The sequence below is a fragment of the Dysidea avara genome, chromosome 4 (assembly GCF_963678975.1).
Source record: "Dysidea avara chromosome 4, odDysAvar1.4, whole genome shotgun sequence".
NCBI classification, from domain to species: Eukaryota; Metazoa; Porifera; class Demospongiae; order Dictyoceratida; family Dysideidae; genus Dysidea; species Dysidea avara.
In genome coordinates, this window is record NC_089275.1 from 5151999 (window position 1) to 5176029 (window position 24031).

Genomic DNA, 24031 nt, shown 5'->3' on the forward strand with positions numbered 1-24031 from the left:
AGTTCAACTACAAACAAATCACCCTGTAGAAAGATCAGCTATAGAAGAAATCACCTTGTAGAGAGTTCAGCTACAAAGAAACCATCATGTAGAGAGTTCAGCTACAAACAAATCGGCCTGTAGAGAGATCAGCTAGAAGAAATTACCTTGTAGAGAGTTCAGCTACAAAGAAACCATCATGTAGAGAGTTCAGCTGCAAACAAATCACCTGTAGAGAGTTAAGCTACAAACAAATCTCCCTGTAGAGAGATCAGCTAGAAGAAGTCACCTTGTAGGGAGTTCAGTTACAAAGAAATAAACCATGTAGAGAGTTCAGCTGCAAACAAATCACCTGTAGAGAGTTCAGTTAGAAACAAGTCACCCTGTAGAGAGATCAGCTAGAAACAAGTCACCTTGTAGAGAGTTCAGCTAGAAGAAGTCACATTGTAGAGCTACAAAGAAACTACCATGTAGAGTTCAGCTGCAAACAAATCACCCTGTAGAGAACTCAGCTACAAACAAATCGCCCTGTAGAAAGATTAGCTAGAAGAAGTTACCTTATAGGGAGTTCAGCTATGAATAGATCACCCTGTAGAGAGTTCAGCTACAAACAAATCACCCTGTAGAGAGTTCAGTTACAAAGAAACCACCATGTAGAGAGTTCAGCTCCAAAAAAAATCAATCACTCTGTTGAGAGTTCAGCTACAAGAAGTCACCTTGTAGAGAGTTCAGCTAGAAGATGTCACATTGTAGAGAGTTCAGCTACAAAGAAACTACCACGTAGAGAGTTCAGCTGCAAACAAATCATCCTGTAGAGAGTTCAGCTAGAAGAAGTCACCTTTTAGAGAGTTCAGCTACAAAGCAACCACCATGTAAAGAGTTCAGCTGCAAAAAACTCAATCACCTTGTAGAAAGATCGGCTAGAAGAAGTTACCTTGTAGAGAGTTCAGCTACAAAGAAACCACCATGTAGAGAGTTCAGCTGCAAACAAATCACCTGTAGAGAGTTCAGCTAGAAACAAGTCACCCTGTAGAGAGTTCAGCTAGAAGAAGTCACATTGTAGAGAGTTCAGCTACAATGAAACTCCCATGTAGAGAGTTCAGCTGCAAACAAATCACCCTGTAGAGAACTCAGCTACAAACAAATATGCAGTGTAAAAAGATCAGCTAGAAGAAGTTACCTTGTAGAGAGTTCAGCTACAATGAAACCACCATGTAGAGAGTTCAGCTACAAACAAATCACCTGTAGAGAGTTCAGCTATGAACAGATCACCCTGTAGAGAGATCAGCTAGAAACAAGTCACCTTGTAGAGAGTTCAGCTAGAAGAAATTGCCTTGTAGAGAGTTCAGCTACAAAGAAACCACCATTTAGAGAGTTCAGCTGCAAACAAATCACCCAGTAGAAAGTTCAGCTATGAACAGATCACCCTGTTGAGAGTTCAGTTAGAAACAAGGAATCCTGTAGAGAGATCACCTAGAAGTATCGCCTTGTAGAGAGTTCAGCTACAAACAAATCACCTGTAGAGAGTTCAGCTACAAACAAATCACCCTGTAGAGAGATCAGCTAGAAGAAGTCACCTTGTAGAGACTTCAGCTATAAAGAAACCACCATGTAGACAATTCAGCTGCAAACAAACACCCTGTAGAGAACTCAGCTACAAACAAATCGCCCTGTAGAAAGATCAGCTAGAAGAAGTTACGTTGTAGGGATTTCAGCTACAAACAAATCACCCCTGTAGAGAGTTCAGCTACAAAGAAACCATTCTGTAAAGAGCTCAGCTGCAAACAAATCACTTGTACAGAATTCAGCTACAAACGAATCACCCTGTAGAGAGATCAGCTAGAAGAAATTACCTTGTAGATAGTTCAGCTACAAACAAATCGCCCTGTAGAAAGATCAGCTAGAAGAAGTTACATTGTAGGGATTTCAGCTACAAACAAATCAACCTGTAGAGAGTTCAGCTATAAAGAAACCATTCTGTAAAGAGCTCAGCTGCAAACAAATCACTTGTACAGAATTCAGCTACAAACGAATCACCCTGTAGAGAGATCAGCTAGAAGAAATTACCTTGTAGATAGTTCAGCTACAAACAAATCACCCTGTAGAAAGATCAGTTAGAAGAAGCTACCTTGTAGAGAGTTCAGCTACAAAGAAACCACCATGTAGAGAGTTCAGTTGCAAAGAAATCACCGTGTAGAAAATTCTGCCAGAAACAAATTGCCCTGTAGAAAGATCAGTTAGAAGAAGTTACCTTTTAGAGAGTTCAGCTACAAAGAAACCATTCTGTAAAGAGCTCAGCTGCAAACAAATCACCTATACAGAATTCAGCTACAAACACATCACCCTGTAGAGAGATCAGCTAGAAGAAGTTACCTTGTAGATCGTTCAGCTACAAACAATTCACCCTGTAGAGAGAGCAATTAGAAGAAGTTACCTTGTAGAGTGTTCAGTTACAAAGAAACCACCATGGAGATTTCTGTAATCAATATATGTGACTGGATTTGCGAAAAGGGGTCTTCCACACACATCCAATTCCATAAACGTTTGAGACCATAACTCAGTGTTCAAGTAACATATTAACCTGAAAATTTCACCATGTATTCAACTATAGTGGTGCTCACCACTGTCCAAATTTCAAGGCAATAGCTCTTTCCAATCTGAAGTTATCAATTGTCAAAGTTGGAAAATTGGATGTGTGTGGAAGACCCCTTTTCGCAAATCCGGTCACATATGTATTATACAGCATATATAATTTGTACATTTAGTGATAAAATATTTAAATTACATCTACTTCATCTTTTCTTCTTCCTGTAGTAAAGAAAAAAAACATAGGTTTAAAAAGTCCCAAAGCAGGCCATAGGCCGGCTTTGGGGTATACAAATACAAAAAGAAATGAAATCTAATCCAAAACAGCCAAGCTGTAAAAAAAGGGTGCGGCCCTCAGAAAGGCTATGGTGAAAAAAGGTGTGAAATCCAAGGTGGCGGCCAAGAAATGGCTGTGATGGTAGGTTAATCGTAAAAATTTTAATAACGACAATTCAGGTGAATTTTTGTGCCGCTTCACAAAATTTACCTGAATTGTCATTATTAAAATTTTTACCATTAACCTACCATCACAGCCATTTCTTGGCCGCCACCTTGGATTTCACATCTTTTTTCACCATAGCCTTTCTGAGGGCCGCACCCTTTTTTTACAGCTTGGCTGTTTTGGATTAGATAATAATAATAAAAATTAGCTAATCTCGATTGCGTAATTGTTACACACTGTTGATTTTTTCGCTGTATCTTCCTGGTTTTTAGCTCGATTTCTTTCAAACCACAAAAGGTTTGAGGTTCAATAGTTAACCTATTCACCCACCGATTTTCAGCTTCTTCCCATACGCGGTTTACCCTGTAGGCGTGACAACATATTGGTGTTATTTTTCGTGCATAATCGCTTATAACTCTTTGCCTGTTTATGGTATTCCAGCCAAAGTTGGTACTGAGATGCGCCTTTATACCCCCCTTCTATGTGCCAAATTTCACGGCAATCGGATAACGAGTTCGCGTTTTATAGCAGTTTTTGTAAGTGTGCGAAAAGAGGAAGAAAAATAAGAAGAAAAGAAAACGAAGAAACTAAGCCAATTTTTGAAGTCGCATATCTCAGGAATGCCTGAAGCGATTTCGCTCAAATTTGGAATGTGGAGTACTGAAGTTGGAGGGAATGTACACAGCAAAATTTGTCTTGTTTCATCAAGGCAGCACAGAGCTACGGAGGTGCGAAAATTGCGTTTTCTTTCTTCCTGTCAATATACTCACGGGGTTGCGCGCCGGCTTCTTGGGCCGCACGACACACTACCGTGTGTCTTGATCCCAAACTTCACTGCTACCCGTGCTATTGCTATAGTACAAATAACATAAAACTAGCTACAATAAACAGAGAACTATTAACTCTATAAGCGCATGTAGGCGTATCAAATATCGGACATTTATTGCCTCGAAAAACTACAACTGCTGATCAAATTTTTGAGCAAATTCAGATGATTTCAGCTTTTACACACTATAAAGAGCAAACAAATCACAACTGATTGTTATTTGAGAGCTCATATATCTTGTGACAGTCTGCAACTGCTCAGCTGACAAACTAGCTATGCACAGAGAGCCACAAACACCTGCTGCATAGCCACAGCAAACTGTAAAATCTTTATTGGAATATTCTCATGAGAAATGATACAGCATGCAAGAATTGTGAAGAGATTTTTACTGTATCTAAGTGACTGTTCTATTAGAGTAGTTCAATTTGCCTGACTGCCTTATTAGAGTATCTTGTGTTTTATTCAAATTATGGGAAGCCACTAAATAAAACTGATACTATATTATGTGAAAAATCATTGCTTACAACTAAAATAAAATTTGTAGTGTGTTCTGTTTATGTTAAATCCTTGATTTTGGAACCAGAACTCTTGATATTGTCATGCTCCTTGCAAGTAGCTATAATAACTTAAAATAAACTTAAAAGGGGTACTGAAGCCACTTAAAACTGCGTGGGTATAGCATGCCCTGACTGATGAATTTATACATGCCACTGTTCCTTATAAAATCAGGCAACTACAATAGATGTACATCTACTGTAAGTAATTTGGTATATGCCTTTCTTCAGTCCAACACCTATAAAATCTGTGGCATTTTCCAGATTTTATAGACACTTTGCAATTGCAAGATTAGATCTCATAAAATAAATATAGCTTGATAATAACACAGTGAAGAGATACATTGCCATAACATACGTATAGCTCTATTGCTACCCACATGTATTCAACTATTCTGATTTTGGTTTTCCTTATCCATTTATTTTAAATAGGATAAGTTTGCATATGTATACAAGTGCAGAAATGCAATGAATGCATTCACACCAAACTATATAGCTACAAAACTTGATTGAGATGTAATGTGAAGTGTATAGCTTGAAGAGCATGCAATGTAGCCCGGATTTTTGCTAGTGTTGAACTACATCCCGCAGTAAGTAGTTCCACGATATCTCTGGGGATGATGTATGTATTTGATATGCATGGTCATGCACTCGAGGTCATTGATTAAGTTATTATTGGAAGGAGTTCAGTTAGACCATGGATGGCTTTACCATTGTAAGGATTGAAGAGTGATCTACATACTGGAACTCTGTATGATGACAGCAAGTAAACCTTGAGTAATTGCATAGCATAATAATAGTGTTTCATATTATAACAGTATACTTTTAATAAGGGAAAATACATGTACAGGCATGTAAAATTGCATGGATGATGCATACGATTTTAGGAAAACAATTACATAGACTCTAAATTGATCCATTTACTATAATGTATTATCATGAGTTTCCAGCTCTTGGATCATAGCAGAGATTATTGATAGCTATGTATACAAAACTTCATCAAAAGTAAGCACCTGATTGCAGCCACTGTCCTACACAATTAATCTTTGCAGGATATACGCAATGGAAGATTGAAAATGGCAACATGCTAGGGATGGTTCGGTTTCCAAGCTTTCATGAGAGAATCAATTTATACAATATTTATCTTTTTCCTCCACTATGTGTCCATTAAACAAATTGTGCAGTCATTTATGCTTGTCACACTTATTACACAAGGAAAGCCTTACAGTGCAGCTTTATTATAATTACATCATGCGTATATTATGGCATGATGAAAGCAGCTTTATTGGTTACTTGAATGACAAATGATTCTCACTTTCCAATAATGATTTTTCCTTCAGGGAGGCACAAATATACACATGCATTTACAAAAGATTTACACAATAGCAATTCAATGCAAAAATTTGCACAATATTGGCTATATGTATAGTGATGCATAATTAGATCTTTAACAGGGTAAAAATGCTTAAAATCATTCAATCACTTGAAAATAAAGGTTGCACATGGCTTCATGAAAGTTATAGTATAAAGGGCATGAAATGGTTCCTTCATACCAGTAGGATTCAGGACTGGGAGATGGTATCAAATTATGTTGCCTTGATATCTAACCAAACTTATAAGATTACAAGCAATTCCATTTTACTTAGAAAAGAGAAGAGCTAATTCAGAGTGTGAACTTCTTATACTTAGTTTCAAGGGTTACATTTTCAGGAAACTTCTTCGCACTATAGGTATAGCCAAGAGTTCATATATATATAGGGAGGGATTATTATGAACTCTTGGTATAGCTATGTATTGGCGGTTAAACAATGTATGGCTTCTTACATGACATTTATTAGCATTATCTGATCATATTGTAAGTATGAAGACAAGATATACCCTAAAGCAGTCAGACAAAATGAACTACCCTAATAGAACAGTCACTTAGATACAGTAAAAATCTCTTCACAATTCTTGCATGCTGTATCATTTCTCATGTGAGAATATTCCCAATAAAGATTTTACAGTTTGTTGTGGCTATGCAGCAGGTGTTTGTGGCTCTCTGTGCATAGCTAGTTTGTCAGCTGAGCAGTTGCAGACTGTCACAAGATATATGAGCTCTCAAATAACAATCAGTTGTGATTTGTTTGCTCTTTATAGTGTGTAAAAGCTGAAATCATCTGAATTTGCTCAAAAATTTAATCAGCAGTTGTAGTTTTCGCGGAAATAAATGTCCGATATTTGATACGCCTACATGCGTTTACAGATTTAATAATTACTGAGGCATAGAATCGATTTATAAGCTGAAACTTGGTGGGCTGAACCTTGAGTGATTACCCTAGCTGCATGCCAAATTTCATCCAAATCCGTGCATTTATTGTGCTTTGCGAGCTACAGTCCGAAAATCCATACTTTTGGCCAAATCGTCATGCGATTCGGACACATGCTTATTGGCTCGCCAAACACACAGTCCTTGAAGAAATCCTACGAAACTTGGTGGGCTAAATGGTGAGGGTCTAAAGTAATAGCAATGCAAAATGCAAGGGAATACATTGCATAGTTTCTGCGTACGAGTGTCCGAAAATTCCTGGTGGCCGAACATCGGTGGCTTACTCTAATATTAGATTCGTTACAGTAACTATATTACTTAGGTAACGCGTTACATTTGTAAGTAAAGTGACTTGAGTTATATCAAGAGTACATAATAATAGAAGAGGGAGGAGAGTGTCTAACTGCTATAGATTCGCCAAACACACAGCGCTCAGACATTACGCAATCATCTATAGCCACCAAAGGTGACAAACGGCGCTGCTATCTCGATTATAGGCGCTGCCCTCTGAAGTAGGCTTCAGCATTATACTGCTTCAATCAACAGATATTAACAGTCTTCTGTTCACAAAAAGGTATTGATATATGGCTAGCTGTTCTATGGATTGAAGTAGGAGGGTTTGAGCGCTGTGCGTTTGTACAGCCTATATTGAGAGTTAGACACTCTCCTCCCTCTTCTATTATTATGTACTCTTGGTTATATTACCTGTTTTTATAGCATATTTCGTTATATTACTTAGTTACCACAAAAGTAATAATATTACGTAACGCGTTCCACAAGTAACGCCTTACTCCCAACACTGCCTGTATTCTATTCAATGTAATGATTACAATATACAGGGGCGGATCTAGGATTTATAAAAGGGGGGGCTAACTCAAGGTACTAATCTCTTGGGTAGAGATGTGCGAAGCATGCTGGAACTAGGGGGGTCTGGGGGCATGCCCCCCCAGGAAAATTTTGAAAAATGGATGCTAAAATACTGCAATTTGGAGACAATTCCACATAAAATTCATAATATTTTCTGCCTGTAGATATTTTATATACTGCCTTTAGATTATAGGTATGGCTCTCTGAAGCATTTTGCTAATGGAAAAGTTTGGGTAGGTACAGACAACCAAGTACATGTTGCACCCCTCTCACAATTGCACAACACTTAATAGGTGCATGTTAGAATAAGAATGTTGAAAGTGGAAAATTTAGAAATTTGAACAATACAAGATTGAATCTGAGAGCATTTTCAGTGGAAATTGTGTACCTGAATTAAGTATTGCCATACATATTAACTACACAAGTAGATGAATGAAACCCTTTAAACAGACCAATGCACTTCATTGTATGTATAGGTGCAGGCAGATTTGGAAAAATTCCATAACAGAACCAACTACATGTTTCCAGTGAATGTTCTATTAGAGTAGTTAGCTGACTGCTCTATTAGAGTATCTCGATCGTGTACACCTCCAATGCTAATCCGGGTCCTTGTTGCATAAACTTTAGCATAAATCCACTGATAATACCTTGGAAAGATGTTTATAAGGTGGTTTTATGAGTATTTGTATTATTAGTGATCATATAGTTATGCTAAGACAAAATTTCATTATAATACTCAGCATATTGATCAAGTAAAGCCTAAATATGAAGGGGGGCTTCAGCCCCCAAAGCCCCCCCCCCTGGATCCGCCCCTGATATATAGCTGCAGTTCACTTCATGTTCATTGTCTTCTATCACATCATCACTTATGTGCATGGTGATGTAATCAGGAACAAGATGAAGATGATTGTTTACATGCTAGTAAAACAGATTAGAGGTTTGTGTAATAAGCAGTGTTGGGAGTAACGCGTTACTTATGTAACGCGTTACGTAATATTATTACTTTTGTGGTAACAAAGTAATATAACGAAATACGCTATAAAAACAGGTAATATAACGCAAGCTACTTTACTTACAAATGTAACGCGTTACCTAAGTAATATAGTTACTGTAACGAGTCTAATATTACGTAAAGTTATTACTACAAGTAACGAAGTTACTAATCTCGTTAGTTGTCCTCTGAGTAACTGCTAGCCACAACGAAGTAACGAGGCCTACTGAATGAAGCGTATTCACCAGCTTCTTACTTATAACCAAAATTTGCATATTGTCCAACAACGCAATCATGTCACGTGATAAGGTGGTAGTTTCATACGTGATAGCTTAAGGCTGTGGACACAAAGTAATATAATATGTAATATTATTACAGTTACTTCATTTTATGGGTAATATGTAACTGTAACTAAATAGTTCAGTAGCAAGTAATATGTAATATGTAACTAGTTACTTTTACAAAGTAACTTGCCCAACACTGGTAATAAGTCGCAGGATAAACACTTTAACTAGTAGTACCTACGCGAATTAAAATTCCTGAAGTCACTTATCGCTATCATGAATATCAAGAGCCACTTGTTGGTCAGAGTTACTAGTATGTACAGTACATTGTATTTTAGCATTAATTTACTATAATATATTACAAACATTGTTTTCTCTCATACGCATGTGCAAAGTACTAATGAATTGTATTAGTTATGCAGGATAAAAATGAATGTGTCTGTAAACAATTACTGCATGCTGCAGTCCCACAGCTGCACACGTGCCTAGTATTGCACGTATAATACTGTATGTAAAGTTGCTTAACATATGAATAGATAGATCAAGTATATATGTGACTGGATTTGCGAAAAGGAGTCTTCCACACACGTCTAATTTTCCAATTTTGACAATTCGTAACTTCAGATTGGAAAAAGTTATTGATTTGAAATTCAGAGCACCAACATGGTGCAATAGTTGGTGAAAAGTTCATATAGTTACTTGAACACTGTGTTATGGTCTCCCAAGTTTATGGAATCAGATGTGTGTGAAAGACCCCTTTTTGTAAATCCAGTCACATATTATAAATTTTTGACCTAAATTTGGAAAAATGATTATTTTTGGCTCAATACTACACTATACTGCTCCAATAACAGCATAAGTAAGGTATTAAAAATGCTGTTCTTGATGATTAGAATACTTATGACTTCTGTAAGTGTGCTGATTGGTATCACTCTTGGATTCTTGCTCAAACGACATGCTACAGAAGGGAAAGAATCTCTGGGGAAACAAAAGAAGCATAAAATATGTCTAGCTTCTGTACCGATCAGCATATTATGTAAAGTTGTGAGGCGAATTATAGCCAAGGCTTTCCTTTCCATCATTGGGGATGACATCCAGATCATGGCAGGTCCTTTGCAGTTACGTGTTGGTCAAATGGCTGGAGTGGATGCTGTTGTTCACTAAGTGTGTGAACTGTTTGTTTGCCAGTAATGCCTTTAATAGAATAGTTGCTTTACATAATATCAGACAGCTCTGCCCACCATTTGCTCCAATCCTATTTAGTCCATTTATTTCAGGTGATGGGTGATGTGTTATTATCTGAGGAGGGAACTTCTCAGGGGGATCCACTGACTATGCTCTGGCTACCATCCTTCACTGTGGTGTTGAGCAGGTTTAATTTGGTATGCTGATGATGCTTGTGTATGTGAGAAGTTAAGTATTTTGTGTAGGAAGCTGTTTCAGGTTTCAGTCAAAACTACTTGTGAAGGCTGCCGCTGCTATTGGCGGTGAGAGTTATGTGAAACTTTTTGTTGCTGACAAGGTAAACGGCTGGTCTGAGGAGGTTACTGTGCAATTTAGATTTGCAGAGAGCCAGCCTCATGCTGCATGTTGTGCCTTTATGTACAGTCTGTCCTGTTTCCTTCTTGGACTGTCCCTTTTGTGTGTGATGCTTACAAGCCTCTTGAGGTGTTCATCCCTGCTCTAACTGGTGTCCACCTCCTAATGATAGTTCATGGCTGCTATTTGCCCATTGGGGGTCTGGGTATTTTTGGCCCTTCAAGTAGATGTGCTAGTGAGTTGGCTGCTTCCTATTAAGTTACTGAGACACTTGGTCAATGCATTCATAACCACTCTTTGAGTTTTATTTTATGGCTTTTGTTCTCAACAGTCCAGAAAGGGCTGAATAAGTTTAAAAATTATTTAGATAACTCATCTAAGCTGTGACAACAGCTGGAATCTTCTCTGAGACATGCTACGGACTTAACTTCTGTTACAGTTGCTTCAACCAACCAGCGATCAGCCTTGGGCGGTCTTGCTGTTGGACTTGTATTCATGTATGTGTTTCCCAACCAGCGATCAGCCTTGAGCGGTCTTGCTGGGAGGACAAGTATGTAATGTTTGTGTTTTATGTAGAAATCCTGTATGTAACAATATTATCATTGATATGATTTTTACGAAAACTGTGCAAAACTATCAGTCAAATTGATGACCTATGTAGCAGCAAAGTTTTTCCAGATACGTTCCACAAGATTTACCTCCAAAACTGATTATCTCCCTTTTTGTACCACAAGTGTTAACAATTTAAATGGATGAAGAATATTGATGAAGTACGTATGGAGAGAGATGGCATGCTACTAGCATTTTTTTTATGTTGCCGTTATGTTATGGCTGAATTTCAAGAATAGCGATCACAAGGTACATAGTATTTTTGTGCAGTTAACTTGCATACACAAACTTTATTAATGGGACCACATCTGGAGAAAAATAATGCGGCTTTGATAGTGAGGTGGTCTCAGTAAAGAGGTCATGAAGTACACCTTACTGACATGGCCACTATAATAAATATTTTTGTAGTGCAGTAAATTCTGCTTTGTTTGACATCATTACTAATTTTAGCTTGTATAAATTAGGTCATCTGTGTGCTTACCTGCAGCTATCAATGTTATTCCCCATCTCCCCCAGTAAAGGACATTTTCAGCATTGTGAAGGGGTTTAAATTTATTTCTGAGGATATGGACATTAACTGAAGCCACGGCATATTGTCAAATCCCTATTTGTATCTCCAAAATGTGAACGTATCTGTTTTGTTATCAACCGTAATTCTGTTGTAGAATCACTCCTTCATTGTTTGGAATCACAGAGGATGGGAGCAGTAAACTACAGGCATAGCAACAGTTGTGAAAAAGTGGAATAGTAAGTGTTGCTTATTCTCGTGTGGCTAGACTGCTACCTCACCTCCTCTCTTTCTTTGTGGCATTGTTTGTCAGTGAGATAGAGCCTGGTGGAGTACAATGGTGACTTTCAACCAATATCCAGTGAAATTGATTCATTGGCTAGCTGTATGTTAGTATGATGGACATAAACGCTACAGCAAAACTTCTAACAGAGCTGATACCATTGCTACATAGCATTTTCCCAGCAAGAACAGCAAGAAACTGTTTTGCCTACGAATGCATTTTGTCAACAGTAATTCACCAGACCCTATCTTGCCAAACAGTGACATCACAAAGAAGTAAGATGGTGGTCTGGCCATGTGAGAATAAATGCTGTTATGCTTATGTAACTGTTTGTTATCGACTATAAGTTTGTTTGTTTGGAGTAACTGAGAGTGGGGCAGTGAAATAATGCCAGAATAGAAATAGTTGTGAACAAGTGGAATTGTAAGTGTTCTTGTGCTATCTAACTGTTTTTGTAATTGACCATAATTCTGTTGTAGAATATTTGGAGGAACTGAGAACAGAGCAGTGAAAGAGTGAAAACTATGATTACAGTTGTGAAATGTACGCAAGTGGTGGGATGATTATGTAACTGTGTTGTTATCGACTGTAATTCTGTTGTAGAATTAGTCCGTCATTGCTTACACTGGGCGAAAAGTTCCATGTCCAATTGTAGGTAATGAGTATAAAATGGCCATGAAATTTGCCATTTCAGCCACATTTCATACTTAGAACATTAGTAGATTTCAGTAAAGTTTCATACAGAGGATAGAGAAAGATTTACTGCATCTAGAATGGTGCTGGAAATGAGGCAGTGAAGAAATGTACATTTTAACACTGTGAAATGCATACAGGATGTAAAAAATCCTGTAGCTGAAATCAACATTTTCTATATTGTGCATCTGCTTTATACTGCGCTAGTAATATAGCTAGCAATGTCTCGCTCCTGTGTTGTATTTACTACCCACAATACGTATTTCATTAATAAGTAAAAAAGCACATCATTTGTACAGCAACTATAATTTTCAGTTCACAAATTGAAGTTCTTGACACCTTCAGGATTCTTTTTTTCTGAGGGATGTTACATCACTAAAATTAAATTAATGTAGATTTGCTCTTTTACTTCTGTCCGTTGAGTGCAGCTTTCTTCTCCTAATCTGTTTCATCACTAGTTATATATGGTTCTTATAGGTAGCATCTGTAAAAATGTTGTTACAATAAAAATATTGCTATGACAATTTTTTTTTCTGTGACAAACCTTAAATTAATGTATACTATTCCTTGTACAGTGTCATTCATAGCTTTCACAAGATCCAGCCATGATCACAGGTTTCTCCACTGCCTAACTTCAATAGACCACAAAATACTCATTTCCAAGAACCATAGCAGAACTTACTATGTGATTTCATCTACAGTGCTACCACAAGACATCATTAGTAGTCCAAGTTTTGAAAGCATCAGTAACTAGTTTGTAACTTCCTTTGACAACTTTATGCAGCTAGGTGATGTTGATGGCAGATCCCACTGCCATGCAATGATAGATAACAAATTAATAATGAATCATGAATTAGCCACATCTTCTTACCTCACAGTTGCTACAAATGCAGCTCTTCCTATATGTCTTTCTGCAAAGTTCCATGTCAGGGTAGCTTGCACTTGCAGTCATCTATAAAGTAGACTTAACCAATTCACTGTGAGGTAGTTGTACTAGAGATGATGAGTGCTTGTGGAATGCACCCAGTTGTCTCTCGACCCAGGAGGTGTTATCCTCTACTCCTTTTGCCAGCAAGCAACATGCGATTTTGTAGCTGCCAAATGCGTGTAACACTGTAGCTAAGGTATACAATTGTGGCGTCGCTAGAAACTGGCGGAAAAGGATGGAAGAGGCGATATCTATATGAACGATCATAAATGCTGTGACAGTCTTTATAGCTATACCTGCAGGTAAGTCTGCCATGCAGGGGCGTAGCTAGCCAGAAGGTGATGGAGGGGCAGGCATGCCCCCACGAAACACTCAAAATCATTCATGATTGCAAAAAAGGCTAATGACCCAATGGTGGGCTAGCCAACATACGGTGTTGTATTATTACAGCTGAAATAACTAGCTACGTAACTATTCCAGTACTGACTGCTTCCAATCGAGGTAGCTATATTCGTCGAGCATCATCGCACGTGCCACAACTGTACTCCAACAAATTCATCCACAGTCCTGTAGAGCTAATACTTTAGTGCAAATACAGGTAACTTTACGTTAGCCACAGCCTGTGCTGCAGTCCTAGCACACTGCTGACAGGATGACGTATTCACTCACTTCACTCGGCAAAATTCAAATGCCATGTATTGCACCAAATCCCACCTGTCTTGCTAGCAGAACTTGTAAGCTTGACTGATCCACCTGACTGACTGACTGACTGACAAAGTAAAAACAGACTGCACTGCCGTACGTACAAAGGTCCAGTGTGATCGACTCGACAAAATAAACTTGGTACATTTATTTAGCTAACACTTTATCATCTCGTAGGCAGTAGGTTCGTAGCGTCATTTGGTCTCCTTTGTCACTTGTGAGTTGTGACTCCTGCCGCGGAGAAGCGGGTCACTCTTTTTAGATTCAAAAATGTTCTATCACGCGAGTAATCTAGGCTAAATATAGAAGTATGTCTCTAATATTTTCGTTCGATGGATTCACGAGCGAGTTGAATGTTGTGTGTGCGCATTCACTAGCAACCCCTGGTGATACCGCGTAGTAGTGTACATAATTTACAGTCATTTGCGTGTCAGTTTAATACTGGTAAACTTGTGACGAAGGTTTAAAAAAGAATCATTTAGTGATGGGGGGGCAAATGCCCCCCCTTAGCTACGCCTCTGCTGCCATGGAGCACAAGCACTGTTCTAGTTCTGGATGACAACAAGCTGCATCATTGCTAGAGCCTCGTTATTAACTGCGACTAGAACAATCGGAAGAAACATGCAGCGAAGGTGATTGTGTGCAATCTGTGCATGCATGCATGCTGTTGGTATATATATACGAGCATGATAGAGCAGTGACCTCATCCATGCGCAGCCATATAGCTAGTGCGGTGGATGCACTGTGGCTAATTAGATTGTCCACACTGATTAGTAAAAGTATTCATGTACTTGAATGCATTCCTGTCAACTTCTTAGTCAGCCTTAGCCTACACTAACAGAGCAAAGCCCAACAAACACACACACACACACACATACAAACACACACACAAAAGACAATACCTTCAGCTACCACTTGCCTACCTGACTGCATCTGTGTGCTAGCTACTCATGTAGGCTGGTGCTAAGAGTCATAGTAAGCATAATCCTTCGAGGGCAGGATTAGTATTATACGTAACTCACAGAAAGGTGTACCATACAGTATCTCATGTGAATGTGTGGGCATGGCAGCCCAATTAAGTATCACCTGTACCTTCACCCACTACATATGTTATATCAGAGCTATGGATGGTCTGCTTCCCCAGTTGTCACTAGGTTGCCACTTAACATCTGGGTAACTGTACTGGGCATCAAACCTGGCTGAAACCTTTCAATTACCAAACTCAGACCACTTATCTTAACTGCCTCATTTACTCTCTCTCTCTCTCTCTCTCTCTCTCTCTCTCACACACACACACACACACACACACACACACACACACACACACACACACACACACACACACACACACACACACACACACACACACACACACACACACACACACACACACACACACACACACACACACACACACACACACACACACACACACACACACACACACACACTAGCTACTACACAACATTAAATTTTTCCATGTATCAAAGCACTGATTGTGCCTACCAAAGGTAATGGATTTGATAGTGACAGACTGTTAGCAGCTACAGAATTTTTTTTGTGATTTATAATGTCCGTGCTTGCATGCATGCATGAGTCAAAAAGCAATAGCAAAGTATAAGTCCTTTCAAACTATTGGCACACAGACTAACAGCTGTTCCTTCAAGCCACTAAAATGAATATAACCATTAACACTAATGAAATAATGTGCTGTGGTAGATTCCCAGTATGTAAATTCATAGAATTTTTTGCACTACACATCACTGCCTGCTTCGAAGAGCTTTTGCTCAATATGCTTCACACATCACTGTGGAGATTATTGTGAACACTTGGCACTTTTAAGTTAGTTTTAATATAGAAAAAGCTAGCTACCACCATTAGCAGGGCACATGTGCATAGATGAATTGCATTCCATCTTAAGAGCTTCTGTGATTGAAACTTACTTTGCTACATGCTTAATGCATGTTCCTGACATGTAGATATGTATTTAGTGCACACAATAGTTGCTAACAGGTGACTAGAAATTCATTTACAACAGAACAAAGTAATGTTATGGTTTAATATGTATTCAACCAAAAGCATTTAAAAGTAGGGCTACCAAAAAAGTCACCATTTAAGAAAGGTCTCTATTTAACAACTGGGTAAACCGGAGCAATGTGAGTAACCTTTCTTGCTCGAGGAAGCAACAACAGCAACTGAGCATCAACCCTCGCTGAAACCTTACAATTACCAAACTTTGATTGTGCCTACTAAAATTCATGCATTTGATAGTGACAGACCGTTAGCAGCTATAGAAGTTTTTTTTGATTCAAAATGTCTATAGGCCATGCTTACATGAATGAATAGCAAAGTATATAAGTCCCTTCCAAGCATTGGCGACACAAAGACACTAACAGCTGTTACTTCAAGCCACTAAATGGATATAACCACTAATGAAATAACATTAACCCACTGTGGTGGATGCCCAGTATGGAAATTCATAGAGTAGATTACTAAGCTACACTTCACTGCCTGCTTTGAAGAGCAATGTGTTTCACATATTGCTGTGAAAAAATTGTGAACACTTGACACTTTAAACACATAAAGCTGCAGCTAACACCATGCAGGATCAGGTAACATAGTTAAGCAGGACACATGTACATAGATGGATTGCATTCCATCTTACGAGCCTCTGAGATTAAACTCTTACCTTGCTGACATGATAGAATTTTGTTCACACATTGCTGCTAAGAGGTGACCAGAAACTCATTTACAACAGAACAAAGAAATGGGCAGGTAGCTATAGTTTATGTATTTAACCAAAAGGTCTACCAAAACATTTGAATATAGTTATGTGTAATTCTTCAACTCTATGAATATGACCAATTAGTTGCCACCACCCTTCTCACCCATGCAGTTTCTTAGCAAATAGCTAATTTTAGGAGAACTTTATTCCTCATGCAAGTCCTTGCACATTACTAGCTACTAGTTACATGTGAATGATGATCACATCTAGTTGGACTCATAATGTTATTAAGGCATACAGGTCTCCAAATCTGTATAGTAAATCTGTGAACTAAAAAAAATTAATGTGATACTAGCTATAGACCACCATATGCAGAGTGTTGTAATCCAAACATTTTGTTTTCTTATAACATAATAATTCTTGCATGGATAGAAGCCATTTAACCGTAAACCAACATTGTAATTAATAAACCATCTAAGTGTCATTAGTGCTTTTTTCCTGTAATAAAGTTCTACCAATAACCTCTTGTATCAAGAGTCCATACTATAAGACCTCTTTATTATGAACTATTAATAGTACACATATACAATCAAAAATCAGTAATTTATTGTTATACATTACATACACTTGTCAGAAAGTGCCCAGTGGCAGTGACACAAAGACTAACACCTGTTGGTTTGACAACCATCCACTATAGGATTGTGGGAGAGACTATCCCACAGTTGGCTGTGGTGCCTCAACAGAGACTAGGGGAGGTCACAACATTACAGTATACTGTGTTAACGTCATCCACACCTGACCGAAGAGTTGAAATTAGCCATATTGTATATTGTCAATGTAGACTTGCGTGCATCATGTATCAGGTAATGTAGACAGTACGGTGCAGCTAATGCACACAGAAACTAGCTATATGTAAAATGATGTAATATCATCATAGCTAAGTTGATAGCTTGCTTCAGTTATAAAATTAATGTAAAGCAACATTACAATAATATGTCACCCGAGCGATAACCGGGAATGCTAGGATGGCATCAACTTAGTCACTTCACTGTAGCTATGTTACACATAATCACCCACATAACTGTAAAGGCATATATTCCCATTGCTTATATATACACTAGGGAAATTTTTATGGTGTACATGTATAATATTCATAGCCACTTACATTTCCTTTATTATTATATTCATGAAATGCACTATTTCTTTTTATCTCCTGGCAACCAAGTACAGGTTATTTTATTGTAGTAATCAGTACCTTTCCACAAATCCAGGAATATCATTGTAGTACACATTTTATAAAGTACATAGCATGAAGATGGTGAACCGCTGGAACAGTAAGTAAAGCCATCGCTAGATATTTACTAAAATAAACACTTTGTCACAACGCCATACTCCCCAGCTGTCTCTAACATCATTGTCATGTTGAAAGCCCTAAAAGGTTGAGTATCATCACTGTATGCCATAGCTTCTTTTTTCTGTAGCACGGTAAGTCACTGAGAAATATGGTGTAGTTGATTTAGATACAATTCTGGCATCACGTAAAGTTAATTTTAAAAGTAAAATGTGACCGGGCCTGCGAAAACAGGGCATGTGGGCACAAACTACACCCCATCGCTCTACAGGTCATATCTCCGTACTGGAAAAGTATATTTCCATCCTGTAACTTGCATCATGATGCCAATTAAATGCTTAATAAGAGCGGAAAATTGCAATACCATAGCATAATGGTACAAAAAGTTATGAGTGATGGAATTGTGAAAAAGTAGGCAAAAATCATGTGCCCACATGCCCTATTATCGCAGGCCTGGTCACATTAATAGAGCCTCCTTAGTATAACAATTCATATACCACTAAAATGTTATTGCAGCAGCATAATATGGGTTACAGTGTTACACATTGTTGTAGAGACACTCTGTTATATGATGTTGAAAGCCTATGTTGTGTTGAGAACCAAGTTTTGGCTCAGTATTATACTGAGCTAAACACAAGAAACCTGCAGTATCCATTTGATCAGTTTACAGCTGTATTTTCACTAGTCATGAATGTGGTGAAAATCTTAATACTGATTTTATCTACATTTCTTGTGAATGTAAAAACAATTTACTGCAATGTGACACTAACAGGAAATTGTACAGAAAATGTTCAAAAACATTTCCTGCATGATAACTCAAATAGGAAATTCTAAAGGAAATCATTAAAAAAATTTCCTACATGCTGACACAAGCAGGACATCTTACTTTTCGTGCAGTGTTAAGTACAGGAGCAGTGACATATTGAAGCTACAGGCAGAATAGTGAACAAGGAAATGTAAGTATTTGGTATGCTTATCTTAACTGTTTTGTAATCAACTAAAATTCTGTAGTCACTGTCGTTTGAAACAAATGAGGCTGGATAGGAGCAGTGAAATTATGACGGAGTAAAAACAGTTGGGATAGTTTTTTTGAGAAGTAAGCAGTGGTGTTTATGAAACTGTTTTGTCATCTGTCGTAATGCCATTGCAGTATTGATCCCTTTGACCTCCTTGTTGAGTCATTGTGATGGTGGTGGTAGTAAAGAAACCGGAGAACAATTGGTTTTATTAATAAATTTATGCACGTGATCTTATGAATAATATTATGGTGCGCATTTATTCGAATCAATCTTTTAACGCGATGGGAGGCTTGGAAGGCGTATTGGGAACGTTGTACAAGGTTTGTAAATGACAAGGGGGTTATTAGTTACTAGATTGCTGGGTATATAACGAGGGATGATAAGTCTGAATGCGGGTAAGGTCACGGGTTTCTGTTCGCAAAAAAGTCCCAGTATGGAAATTTAGTAAAACCCGTTTCACTGCCAACGGGTTCGCCGATTAATGCACCGTAATTTGTTTAACGGTAGCATTTTACGGGTAATTTTTGTACCGTTTCAGGGCCTACATTCTCCTGTGCCCTTTAGAATCTCGTTTGATGACACCATACTATTATTATGTAGCTCCATACAATAGCTAACCTAAAAAAATAGCTAACCTAAAAATAATAATAGTGTACATGTGTTCTATGCTCAGTTAATGTTCTGGCCTGACCTCTAAAGCTTACTGGTTAACTAGCTGTGTCCAACTTTTCTTTTCTTAGCTTCATGCCTTGTTTGATCAGCATGATAGGAACGTTTTGGTGGTTTGTACTTAAATTTTTCTAGAAATTTTGTTTTCATCTCGTCTGATATTTTGATGACCTCAATAAATTTCCTTTCATCTACCTTGGCTCCAATGCACAGCTTGGCCTTCTCCAAGGAAACATCTTCACTGACATACAAGCATACTGAATACCACGTATTTCCTCCAAAACTGCTATGCACTGCCTCTTCAAAGTCATTGATCACCTTATCATTTAACTTGTTGTAACAGATTGGGGGAATCTTACACAAAACTAGTGGGCCAGTTGTAAGTAACTCATCTGGTGGAGCATGTACTAGTTTATTGGATGGCTCAATGGCAACAGCACTACCCTTATCACAGTGGTCCTGGATGACACGAAGGTTATCAGCATAATAGTCCCTGCGGAATCGTTCATCATATACTTTCTGGTCAACAGTGGGTGGTAAGGTTATTCCAACTGCAGGACAGAATATTTTAATGTAGACATCAGGGAATATTGCATATTTAATGTGAAATGCTTCTGACCTTTGACACTTTGCATGGAATGTCATAGCCCCTGCAGTCAGCGAAATTTTATTCTTGGTCAGTACATCAAATATTGCTCCCACGCGTAACATAAACCCACCAGAAGGAAGCTGAGAACGATCATGGCGCTTCCTATCGTTTTCAATCGTACCAATGCAAGGGCGCAGTTGACGATCCTTTTGCCATACTTTGAAATCTGGGTAAACTTCGATGTCATGTACGTTCTTTTGCATTTTCAAACAACCCAATGCAAAAGTGCTCCCCCCTCTTTTACTATATGGAATGTAGCTAACCACATACATGTGAGCGAGAAACCACAATATGGGGCGTGACCATGCCATCTATCCTAGTATTCACACCTTAAGTAGCTAAAGTCTTTGAGCAGGCTGTAGGACCAGGTGTCCTACAGACTTTCAGCACTTGTGCTGTAAAGCATTAATAAATAAACTAGTGTCCATTTGATTCTACTTGGGGTACTTAGAGATAATGAGTTGCTCTCTAGAATTCCTATGGATATATTACATGAAAATAACAAGAAGAAAACATCCTGACCACCTGGTAGACTCCTGTAAGCGTTTGAGTGTAAATCGGATGGCTGCAGGTTCGAGGCTAGCTAGGTCTAGTCATGGATTTTTTCTCCTTTCTCCAACTTTTCAAACACACCTTAAGTAGCTAAAGTCTTTGAGCAGGCTGTAGGACCAGGTGTCCTACAGACCTTTAAAGCATTATTAAATAATAAATAAAAGTATGTGAGTAGGCACTCGCGCGCGCCCGTCTTACAAGAGAAACTGGCTTAGATAAAGTTGTGTATAAATTTTAATACAAATATTTCTGCTTGATTTCATGCGGTTAGCAAGCTTTCTCTTCTGTGGTTTCCTGCTCACAGGTATGTGGTTGGCTACATTTCAAAGAGTAGTAAAAGAGGGCGGGGCACTTTTGCATTGGTTTGTTTAAAAATGCAAGAAAACGTGCAGGTGTGAAGCTAATAGTTAAGCAGATTTGTGAAAAATTGTGGGTTTTTACGTACAAGCATGAAAGTTGGTAGGATTATAGAACTTCACCTAGTAAGTATTTTTAGGAGTGGAGCTGTTCTATACCATATGCGTATTTTGTACCGTACGCGTATGGTATGTACCATACGATTTTCCGTACCATACGCGTACGGTATAGGCACACGCGTATGGTACGTAGTCTACCATATTATGCGTATTATGCCTTTTCTCATTGTCTTCTAGCTTTGCCATCACCTAGCTACAATGGGCTATCTTTACAGCCATTTCTAGCTGGGTAAACTTAGAACTGACACAACATTGATAATCTACTTAGCTGTAACTGTATATAATTTCTTCATCAGCACACACATGGATTTTATCCTTGCCATGCTCCACTATAGTCCTACTGATGTGCCTAAATCTTATGTACATGATCTCACATTGTCTGCAGAACTTCACATGTGTATGCTACTTTATAGCTATCGGATGCATGCAGATGGTCTTACATACTCTATACACGATAAGTGTGGATAACTGACAATTTACAACACAATTGGGTACAATAAGCAAGGAGATATATTACATGCAACATGCATGGTAGCTAGTACGTTCTAACTGAATTATACATATACTGCTTATGCAAAGCTAACTTGAAAATTGAACTTCGTAAATGTCATCAGTTGTGAAACATGGCCCCTCACTGTCTTTGCATTTTTATCTACTATATATATACACTCTTTTTCTTTTGAGAATCCAATTTCTTGTTTACGTACTTTTCTTGTTTATACATACTGTAAATAGTACCACCACTCACATTCATCACACTGGACCTACAGCACAAATTGATGTAGATGTTCTTAACTTTAAAGAGTACATTCAGATAAGAGTAGCTAAACACATTATCTTAAATTCCCATGACAGCAAGTAGTGAGTGGCTACAACACAATTAACAATTGTGACCGAGCCTGCGAATATAGGGCATGTGGGCACACACAATTTGACTGTTTATTTTAATGTTTCATGAACCATAATTAGTTTTTACATTAATTATGCTATGGCCATGCAATTTTCATCATGTAATTGGCTTTGTAAGGCAAGCTACAGAATGCAGATATTCCATTCCAGTACTGATATATGATCTGTAATTGTGGTGGGATGTAGTTTGTACCCACATGCCCTGTTTTTGCAGCCCTGGTCACAATTAAACAATGCTAGATAACATACATTCATTACTGAATTGTTCATTACCTGAGAACTCATAAATTCACCATAAAATCTCTGCCATGTTATGTTTTCCTACTTCATCTCAGTAGGCAATACACATGCCTCATTCGATAGCAAAGATTCAACAAACTACTAGTTTAAAAAGAATTTATTGCACAATTAATTACTATGCACATCAGTCTTAGAGTATAGTGTCTAATAATGCTAAGCTACTCTAACAGCCAAATTTACATTAATTTGCAAACTGAAACATCGCTTTCTCTACAGTTATATCTCTTTGCTACCTAGCTCCCTCAATGTTATTGTATCAGCATACAAGTCTTCCTCTGTTTGAGCAATCATTACATTGTACTTCTCAAGCTCATCTGATTGAAATTGTCTGCTAAACACTCCTTTAGTGCCACCAGGCATAAAATTTAATATCTATTTTTTAGTGGAAGTGTACTAACAAATTAAAAGTAAACAATAGATTATATGTAGCAACAATAGAATAAAATATTTAATGAAATAATATACATATATATGCCTGAAAAAATTGGCTCGATTTGTCAATGGATGCAAATTATTTAATATGGTTGCTATGTTTTAACCAATCAGAATGCAGTATTTTAATGTGTAATATATGAATAATAATATCAAAATCTCTATTATGTTTATGTTTAGCTACAATGCTACCTCTACTGGTTAGTGTTTATATCACTATGCATTCCAATGATATTCATTGAAAAATCATGAATATCAATATGCTGGCACAGTTCTACAGCCATACAGAAATCAATATCTTGTCCTAAATAATGCTTTAGAAGATCAAACTTCAAGTTTCAGTTTCTCAGTAAGGCAAGGAGCATCTGTTCTTGTTTTATGTTGAAAGGATAATTGGACATCATAATCCCAAACACATGTTTACAAAGTTCGTACAAGTATAGAGAAGCCCCTATAGAAGAGTTTTTGGGTAATATCGCTCTATAGCTTTATTGTACTAATCTTTGACTATCTTCAGGTGTATTTGTAAACACATGTGTGTGGGCATTGTTCTAATTGTAGGGGAGCGCAGGCTCTTGGGCAAACCATTTATAAGCAAAACAGACCACTGTATATAATATTATTAATCAATAACTGAAAGTACACAATAACAACTACCTCTTACAACTACAGTACACAATATTATTATTACACATATGCATAAATTACATTATGTCACATCATTTAACTCTATTACAGGTATGAAGGAGGAGTACATTATGTAATAATGGCTTGGTTTTTGGATTTTCATTGTATCAATTAAACAATGGATCATGAATCCAATAGGAAGCAATATATGTGTAGCAATTGC

At 37.8% G+C, this 24031-nt stretch overlaps 2 protein-coding genes and 3 long non-coding RNA genes across 7 annotated transcripts in view; 2 read left to right on the top strand and 3 right to left on the bottom strand.

The window, feature by feature from the left end:
• The window catches only part of LOC136252841 (uncharacterized), a 75534-nt gene that overhangs the window by 36562 nt on the left and 14941 nt on the right, over positions 1-24031 (bottom strand). The window lies entirely within an intron of this gene.
• On the top strand, positions 10874-12830 carry LOC136254109 (uncharacterized). 2 transcript variants are annotated; one of them, XR_010700315.1, is made up of 5 exons: positions 10874-11234; positions 11651-11732; positions 12124-12199; positions 12256-12319; positions 12380-12830. It is a non-coding gene; the product is annotated as an uncharacterized lncRNA (long non-coding RNA). The 2 variants fall into 2 exon arrangements; XR_010700313.1 differs by lacking the exon at positions 12380-12830 and having other exon boundaries at positions 12256-12363.
• On the bottom strand, positions 12537-13710 carry LOC136254108 (uncharacterized). 2 transcript variants are annotated; one of them, XR_010700312.1, is made up of 6 exons: positions 13694-13710; positions 13341-13648; positions 13152-13279; positions 13014-13101; positions 12879-12953; positions 12539-12826 (listed from the first exon to the last, which is right to left on the bottom strand). It is a non-coding gene; the product is annotated as an uncharacterized lncRNA (long non-coding RNA). The 2 variants fall into 2 exon arrangements; XR_010700311.1 differs by having other exon boundaries at positions 12537-12826; positions 13014-13279.
• On the top strand, positions 18928-19445 carry LOC136252336 (uncharacterized). The gene is made up of 3 exons (XR_010699466.1): positions 18928-19131; positions 19187-19271; positions 19326-19445. It is a non-coding gene; the product is annotated as an uncharacterized lncRNA (long non-coding RNA).
• On the bottom strand, positions 19766-20752 carry LOC136252970 (uncharacterized). The gene is made up of 2 exons (XM_066045553.1): positions 20483-20752; positions 19766-20414 (listed from the first exon to the last, which is right to left on the bottom strand). Exons 1-2 carry the CDS (start codon positions 20496-20498, stop codon positions 19906-19908), a joined length of 525 nt encoding a protein of 174 aa, XP_065901625.1. The 5' UTR covers positions 20499-20752; the 3' UTR covers positions 19766-19905.